At 44.6% G+C, this 9023-nt stretch overlaps 1 protein-coding gene across 1 annotated transcript; it reads right to left on the minus strand.

Annotated features, from left to right (window-relative positions):
• Window positions 1–1457: 1457 nt before the first annotated feature.
• mfap3l (microfibril associated protein 3 like) lies at window positions 1458–7185 on the minus strand. The gene is made up of 3 exons (XM_079185223.1): window positions 7076–7185; window positions 5581–5968; window positions 1458–3485 (listed from the first exon to the last, which is right to left on the minus strand). Exons 2-3 carry the CDS (start codon window positions 5879–5881, stop codon window positions 2500–2502), a joined length of 1287 nt encoding a protein of 428 aa, XP_079041349.1. The 5' UTR covers window positions 5882–5968; window positions 7076–7185; the 3' UTR covers window positions 1458–2499.
• Window positions 7186–9023: the final 1838 nt, after the last annotated feature.

Genomic DNA, 9023 nt, shown 5'->3' on the forward strand with positions numbered 1-9023 from the left:
ATGTCACGCTGAACATTTAAGCTCAGGATGAACGAGAAGTCTTGAACGTGACATAACTGACTAAACTTCATCTGCTGAGGAAGACCGTGTGATGCGCTCAAAAGCTCCGGAAAACGAGTGAGTGGAACTTTAGTGGAGTCTTGCATAAACTCTGCTTAAAAAATATTAACAAAACTATAATATGAGGAAACATTTGATCAAAATAATTAGTTAGCAAAGAATCGGACTGGTTTAGATTTTCGGTCCCACACATTTTATAGGAAAACTTCCTGAAAAAGTTCATATTTAAAGGAACAGTTGACATGAAGGCCAGTTTACCCATCATTCCCTCTGTTTTTAAAAGTGGGAGCATGGAGTTCAAAAGTAGTAGGCTTGTAGCATTCAGTATTTTTTAGGGGTTTTACCATTTTTTAAGAGACTAAAAGTAAAGAAAACTAGTTCTCCTGCTTTGAATTTGAAGATGTATTCTCTAATCTGCATTTCTCAAGTCCCACAACTTCATGTAAAAGCATTAGTTTACCACTGAAGTGCATCTTTAACGCAGATATCATCCTGCACCAGTAGGGGGCACCAAAGGTCTACCGTTCTTTCAAATCAACAAGCCTTCATTGTCTCAACTCCTTCCTGTTTGTTTGCAGTTCATAATCCTGTTTTTAAGGGAAATACTTCACACATTAAGGAAGAATGTTTTACTGTGGAGTCTGTTGTACGGTGTTTCTATAGTTTTGTCCACCTTTTGTTCTCATAAACACAATAGTTGTCTTCAGTCTCGCAGAAGCTCAACAGTGCCGTGCCTTCATTAGAGTTAACAGAGGCTTTACTGTTGGCACCCAGGAGTGGGAGTGAGTTAGGAGAGGTGACGGGGTCCGCCACTCCCCAAACACAGACCAGCTTTTGTAAAACTAAAACTCTTGAGTTTTCAGAGTCAGAGAGTCTGACTGCTGCTCGTCTTCTCCTCGTGTCCCGTTACAGAACATCAATCATTCATGATGTCTGAACCTGAGACTGGATTTATTGGCTTTAGTGAGCCACCGCTCCGAAGTGTTCGTGGAGTTAAAGAATCTTTGTTGATCTAATATTTCTTTCAACAACAGGCTGCATGTTGTGTAGTGTCACGGTCACGTTGTATCACAGCTGTTGTAGTGCCAGGTTTGAGTCTTTTAAGGAGACGTTTTACCCACATGTCCAAAGTAAGGATTGTACATCTTCAGGACACTTTTCAGAGGAGACATTTGAACCTTTTTCTCCTGCAAAAATCTTTACTCTCCGAGACGCAGATCTGTTTCCTGTCACCTTAGTGTCGCATGAGAAGAGACGAGCTGAAGTAATACTAGATGTACTTGTGTTTAAATCTGGGTGATACTAATATCTAAAAAACAAATAATTAACTGAGGTATAGCAGACATTTCTGACCAGGTTTTAAATGTGTGTGAGAGACTCAAACGGTGGAAACAATGTTTGTTTTTTAACACAGCACTTTCATTTTATTCCACTACAAAAAAAAAAAGAAGCCATCTCAAGCGGACCAGAAGAAGCAGAACAGCATCCAGTTCATCTCCTCCTCCAGCAGACTGGAGCCAAGCAAAGAAAGAAAGAGTCCTTTAGTGCCGCTTAGTCTGTCCACCTACACATGCAGCACAAACGCAACCGCACTGTGAAGCAAGACGATGATCGGGAGTTAAATAAACAAAGACCTAAAACTGCACATGGCGGAGAAAAAGAAAGCTACTAGAAGACAAAAGATCTGTTTTTTGTTTTTTTAAAACTGCTTAAGCTAGCTGAGAGCTAAATCACACCACAGTGGGTAATAATACTCAAAGGAAACAGACAGAAACTCTACCCAGAGGTGTGTTTGACCCAATCAGGAGATATACTGTACACACATAGATTTACCTGGCTTGCTTACTTACTTGTTGTTTTTTTTTGTTGTAGAAATACAGTAGGCCGTACAATCGTGAAATGGTGACCAAACTTTTAGTTTTTGCCAGTCCAGCATGCATCTCTCTGTGAGCAGGATGTTGCACAATAACAGTAGCTGGATGTGAGTTCTTGAGCGGATGAAGGAAGATTTCATGAAGAGCAGCTTGAGGCAGATTTCTGGTGTCATAATCATAAAAACCCGAGAACTGTTAAGAAACTAAAAGTTGAAGAATCATTTTCCCCGTTTGAGTCAAGTACCCTTAGTCTGAGCTATGAAATGTCCCTTTACAAACCGCTGCTTATTACATTATAATATTATTGATTACCTCTCGAGTACATTCAAGCATGATAGTCTGGAGTGAACGAGCTGCTCGAGGCTCTGAACACCGTATGATTTATTCTGAGCAGCCTGAAAAGGCTTTTGTTCCGCTTCGGAGAAAAAGATGAGTAAAAATGTGATTTTCTCTCCAAAATGTGAAATTAAAAATGTTTTGTTGACCTTTTTTGTTTTGTTGTTGTCTTCAAGTGGAAATGCATAGCAGGAGAAACTCGTGGCTCCTCCGGGGTCGGGTGGTCTCGTCACACGTGGCTCTCGTAGAACACCTGGCAGGGAGGGGCGGGGTTATTTGCTTCTGTCGGTTCGGGCGCAGCCTGCTCGACGTCCGGCTCCACCTCCACCTCCGCCTCCACCTCCACCACCGCCTCCTCCTCCGCCACCTCCTCGGGCTGCTGCTCCTCCTCGTGGTCGAGGGGGGCGAGCGGTGGCGGTGGGGAGGAGGAGGGAGGAGGTGAGCAGGGAGGAGGCGAGCAGGGAGGAGGCGGGGCCTCGATGCTGCAGTAGTTGCTGATGGCGAGCTGCGGGTGCACCGACACCTGGATGGCGATGTGCTGTGGCTGCTCCTGGACCGAGGAGTTGTCCGAGTCGGCGGCGGGGGACTCGCTGCGCTCCCTCCCCCGCTCCAGCTCCCTCTCCTGCAGGAGGGTGAAGACGTCCGGGCCCCCGATGGCCCGGCTCACCGTGTCGCGGAACCCCTCGGGCGCCTGCCTCACGAAGGTGTGCCTCATCTCCTCCACCCCCACCACCTCCAGGATCTCGTCCATGAAGGTGCGGCAGTTCATGATGAGCGGCGGCAGCGGGATGCTGCGCGCCAGCTCCTCGATGTACCGCGCGAACTCCATGGTCTTGAACTGCGTCACCTTGGCCAGCTCCAGCGTCTTGGCCGAGGTGATGATGGGGATGCGCTTGGCGATCTCGAAGGCCTTCTGCAGCTTCTCGGCGCCCTCGGTGCGGAAGAACTCGTTGATGGCTTTCTCCGTCTTCTTCAGGTGGCTGCTCATCATGCAGAGGCGCGTGATGTTCAGCGCCATGATGATGGTGAAGGTGACCAGGCAGACCACCATGTAGTACACGCCCATGTCGCCTTTGGTGATGACCACGCGCAGGGTCACCGTGCAGTTGGAGCTGCCGTGCACGTTGGACGCCATGCAGGTGTACTTCCCGCGGTCCGCGAACTCGATGCCGGTGATGTTGAGGATGCCGGTGTCCAGCAGCTCCCACTTCTCCCCTACAGAGAGAGACGGAGGAAGGCCATGAGTACGGAGAATCCCGAGTAAGATTAAAGGAACTAAAACCAATCCATTACTCTTGGTACCATGCGGTAAAAAAACAACTGCTGACCTGCTTTTAAAACCATTTGTATTCACAGCTGCTACATAAATAGATACACTACACTAAATACTAACTCGCTCAAAGTATAAATCCTCTGAACGCATCTGTTCCCCTGTGATTCAACAGTAAACTCTCTGCTGTGGCTCTGCAGCTGATCGTGCGCTTTATGAGGAACTTGCTTACTCGGATGTGCTTACGTTGGACTTCTTCTGCGCTGTTGTAACTTTACGGAGTCTGACGGCTCAAGAGAACACATTGTTTTGGTCACACGTATTTATTAACCGATGAAAAACCAACAAACGTCTTGTAGTGACTTAGTCATCAGCAACGCCAGTCAGTCGACACCTGTGGTTAGAGTTGTCTAGATCAAATGTGCGCTATAGTACGTTTATATTGTCAATGGTTCCAGTACCAGTGTGTGTGTGTGCAGTTTATACTGGCTGCGGTGTGTTTGGTGAGTATTCCAGTATTTGCTTTGGTTATCAGCTCTTATCAAAGTGATGAGGTAGTGATTTTGACCGATAAACCGATCGACCTATTAGGTGATTCAAATGAATAGTCCGACATGTTGGGGTTAGTTAGATAAGAAGATTGAGGCCGTTCTCGTGTCTGTCTGTTCAAAGATAAACCTGCAGATGGTTAGCTTAGCTTAGCACAGAGGCTAGAAACTGGGGAAACTGCAAATAGTAGTTTTTACACTTTGGTTTGTGAACGGAATAAACAAACTTTAAAGGGCCCGGTATGCACATTTTGGTACCTTCGAATGGAGCCATGCCAGCTGTTTCCCCTCGTTCAGTCTTTATGCTAAGCTAAGCTAACAGGGCTGCTGGCTGTAATGACTAAAGATGGACAGATTTCACAGAAGGCGTCTAAAATAAATCTGTAGTCTGGAAGAGGCCATGACAACATTTCTCTACAGCCTTCTACGCTGCTCGCACCATCAATTCCCCACATGGGCGGTCAGGAAATGCAGCCCGGCCGACAACAACAACCGTCCCGCCCGTCCGCCTTTTCCTGTGAGAGCGACATTTTCTCATTTTACCTCCGCCACTGGATCATGTGACGTGACTGATGTGCTGCCCAATACTTTGAGCTAGTTTGTAGACAAGACATCTGCAGAGGAAACCAGCGAGGGCAGGTTTGATAAGTACCGTTTACTGCTGTGGGTGAAAGTCTCCCCTTCCCTAATTCTGTTCCTGTGAGAGGCCCCGTGGTAGAGCAGACGCTGCTCTGGGTTTGTGGGTCATAACAACAACGCAGGTTTCAACAGGCCGGCTCAGGAGAAGCACCAGAAGCACTCTTCACTCTGCTTCTCTTCAGGTGAATCACAAGTATTCAAAACGAACATGAGGACTAAAGATTTTTAAGAAAAAGCAGCATATATCAGGCTGGAACCAGGACTAAAATCATCCCCGTACAAAAGGTCTTCAGTTCCTGTCTTTTCATATCTCTCTTCCCATTTGTCATTATCTTGATCCCTTGAATACACAGTATAATATCTCTTTCCCCTGCAACAGAAGATGGCTTCTCAGGACCTGACATGAATGTATAAGCTCCGATAGCTGCATTCGTGCCCCAGCACAATAACTGAAGACGCTCCACCAGGACTTTACCATGTTAATATGTCTTCTTTTGTCTTAAAAATGGACATACGAGGTGCACTGAAACACCTGCAAGTCTTGTTTTCCATGTCAGCTCGTCTCTTCCTGTGCATCACAGCATCGGGATGCACCACCGCCCTATTTTCCAGTGACGCAACCATATTTTCCACATTTATGTGAGCATCCTTCGCACATTATCTTCCTATTGTATACATTAGGTCTGACATCAAACAGACAATCTGTTTTCCTTACCACCTCTGAGACACTATTCCCTGAGGGAAACCAACCTTAGTGTGCATGTTACCGTGTACTGACTACTAACTAACTTGCTCCGATAGCACATAAATGTCTAATTCTTAACTCGCACAGTAAATAATAAACCCGTCTCACCGTTTATCTCCGTGTCCAGACGCTCTCCATGGGAGTTGAACCACTGAACACTGGGGAACGGCTCTCCAGTGACGTTGCAATCAATCACGGCGCAGCTCCCCTCGCGGGCAATTATCTGGTTGACTTTAGTGAACACAACCGGGACAAATCCGTCGTCTGTCCCGTTGATGTTCTCAGTGTGGTTTCCGTCCCCGTCCCCCGATAGTAAGGCCCCAGTGGTGCGGGAGGCCACGAGGGACGCCAGGACCAGAAGAACGTATCCACCGGCCCGGTGCATTTTCTCCGACTGTCGGTGTGTCATTCCTCCTGGGTCTCCATCCAGCTAACTGGCTATCTCTTGGTGGTAGAAGGCAGTTTGGTATTCAGCTCTGTGGCTCGAAACATCTCACTAGAAAACAAGAGCAAACAACCCGTTCACTTGATGCTCTGCAGCTGGATAAGCAACCGATAAGGAGGCTTTTATAACTAGTCGTAAATACAGGATTGCACCTCATCATCATTAATACCCATTTAGCCTATAAGTGAGAACAAGTCTCCAATTTACTTGTTTTGTGTAACCAAAAGGCCCAAATCCATAGACATTCAATTTGCAATGATATTAAAACAGAAGCAATAAGTCCTCACATGTTTTCCTTCTCAAGTTATTGTATTGATTACTGATTTAAGATAATTATCAAGCATAAATACCCTAAAAACTGTTGTTTTGCACACAGTTATTGCAATAATTCCCACCCCTTCCCTTTAAAGCTGCCAGGTATTAGACTACACCTCATTAAAAACAGCTTATATTTGAAGCATTGTCACCCACGTCTTAGTCAGCACAAAAACAAAAAACGGACTTTTATATTTGACCAACAAACAGATCATTCATAGTTGTCAAACATTAATATAATATATATATAAATCACGTTTTAGTCTAGATAACCTAGATAATACGTGTTCACACTGCAACATAACGGAGCTGTGTGTGTGGGCTCCGTCTACTTTCAGGTTCGTTTCGTTGCACAGACGAAAGATAGCATCGATAGCTATTTGGTGTAAGTAAATTGTTGTAAGGACTTATTAGTTTATAGTACATATTAGTCATATGTGAGATTGCTTTAAAGACTCCGTCGCCTCGAACGGCGCCGTTTAATAAATAGACATCACGAAACAAGGGCGTGGGACACGGCTATGTGCTGGATTTTATATCACGGGACCCTTATACAACAGAGGTTGCGCTTTTAATATTTAGCGACACAACTTAACATTCTTTAACGTTTAGCTACACGTAAAGATAAATATTACCACGGATATAGTGTATAAAATAGTCGGTATCATCGGTAGAGAGCGTTAAAAAAACACTGAATTTAACCCGAGAAACGCAGTAACGTCCTCAGCGCGAGACCAACGGTCCAGCAAACGGCCGGTTTAGTGTCGACGTTCGCGGCTCAACCGTCGACTAGAACCAGTTAAATGTCACAACATTCCGGTGGATTAATAACGGGTTACATACTCGCATCATGGTCCGTCGCCGTTAACGTTTAGTGGGGGGGGACACCAGACTCGATCCGTCGTTAGCTGTTGTTCCTCCGCATCTCCATCCTCCCCCTACCGCTAGTCCACCTCTGTGTAACCAGCAACGCGGCTGCGCTTCAGAACAGACCGGGGTGGCAACATCGCACAGTTGCTTGGGTTGCATTGCCAGGCTATTATACTATTACGACAGCTAATTAGAATCTCAAAACTATTCAGAAATAGTTCAACATCCATGTAAATACTACAGTAGAGTATATTTCAAGAGGAAATACTTGTAGTTTGCCCTCTGAACAGATAGTTAAAGGAGCTGTATTTAACATGCTGAACATTGATATAGCAGCAAACTGCTGACCAGTGACATGTTGAGAGCCGTTTAGAGGCAATCGAAATGCTCCCAATAACCTATAAAAGACGACTAAAGTTGTTTTCCTATCTAACAGGTTTAAAGCTAGATTAGTTTACTTTTTGGCCACTTGGAGGCAGCAGAACAAGCCGTAAACACAACGCTGAAACATTACGCACATTAAAACATTAATTCAGAGTCATGTTCCTGGCCAGCTGATCACTGTAAGTCCAATATTCACTTTGTGTTTAGTATGATTTACTGTTTAACTAAGTCCTGGGGGGTGATAATGTCCTTTGGGTTTGTCATCATGAGCAACCCCTATCCCACTACTAAATGCAATTTAAAGTCGCCCAAATCTCCAAGAGATTTTGGACCCTAAATCCTAAAAGGCTATTCCAAAGACTGAGGCTAACTGTGGCACTTTCGGGTTGTTATGTAACTTAATTTGTCACCCATCTGTATTCATGTTGTGTGTTTGTGCAGCCTGGCCTTGAGGCCCCCCTGGAGGATTTGGGGCCGCTTCCCAGTGTGCCATCGAACCACTACAAAGACAGAGGGGCTTGAAACGCTGCTCACATAAAAAGGTAAAAGTGCATTTCATTTTCAAAAAACGACAGAAACAACACAATTCCCTTTTGAAACAAAACCCATTCCTGGAAGAAATGAAGGCAGAAGAAAAGCACCTCTAAATAAGGGCTGAGTCGGGGTTATCGGGCCGCTTGTTAGTGTGCCAGAGTTGATAGCTCACTGACCTTGAAGCCACAGTTACAGTCTGAAATCGACACTCTGTACCAAGGCCTCAGCAAACAGTCAATAAATAAGTCAATAATGATCCGTCTATGTATGGAAATATAGAGGGAACGTTTGTGTGCTGCTGTTTATCAAACATTACATAATTTGCTTTCACTGTTCTTTCCATTTTATGAGATATTCTTCTTCTTCTCTTCACAGTTAATAAGTGTTGCAAAATCCAGATTTTTTTTTTTAAGCCAGCCCTTCCTTCACGGGTGAATGCTTCAGCTTTACACAAAGGGCCACAGATTAACACACCGGGGAGAAAGTCTGTACAAAGGAAAAGGAAACACACAGACTATTGTTGTCAGCAGGTACTGTTACAGTTCATGATCGCTAAACACGCAGGTTTGTTTTTCTTCAGGTCATCACGAAACAAAGAGGGTCAAACACCCCAAGATGAACGTCTACTTCAATCATAACTCCAGGAATGACCCTTGTGTCCGTCTCTCAATACAGTCATTCTTGATGTTAAGCATTGTTAAAAGCATCTAAAAGATGAATTAGTCGAGTGGAGTGCTTTTTGAAATGACACCTTTCATTAACACGCCTGTTGAGCGTCGATAGATTACAATAAAGCGACATTTGATCACTGAAATTGAACCGCTAAAAAGAAGAAAACATCATTACACTTGAACAAAAGAAGTTGCTGTACAATCTATCACTGATGTGGTGGGAGATTTAATTTGTTGTAACTGTAATAAACATTTTTAAGGGTTCCTGTGGAGCAGCAGTCACAAAAACACTCAAAAGACAATATGATTTTTTAAAAAGTTTACTCTTTTTG

This window comes from Pholis gunnellus (assembly GCF_910591455.1).
Source record: "Pholis gunnellus genome assembly, chromosome: 23".
Classification (NCBI taxonomy): domain Eukaryota; kingdom Metazoa; phylum Chordata; class Actinopteri; order Perciformes; family Pholidae; genus Pholis; species Pholis gunnellus.

Coding starts and splice junctions, on each gene's coding strand:
- mfap3l (XM_079185223.1), bottom strand. CDS start 5,881: ATGACACACCGACAGTCGGAGAAAATGCACCGGGCCGGTGGATACGTT. Junction 3,486..5,580: donor TCTGGACACGGAGATAAACG/GTGAGACGGGTT, acceptor CTCTCTCTGTAG/GGGAGAAGTGGGAGCTGCTG.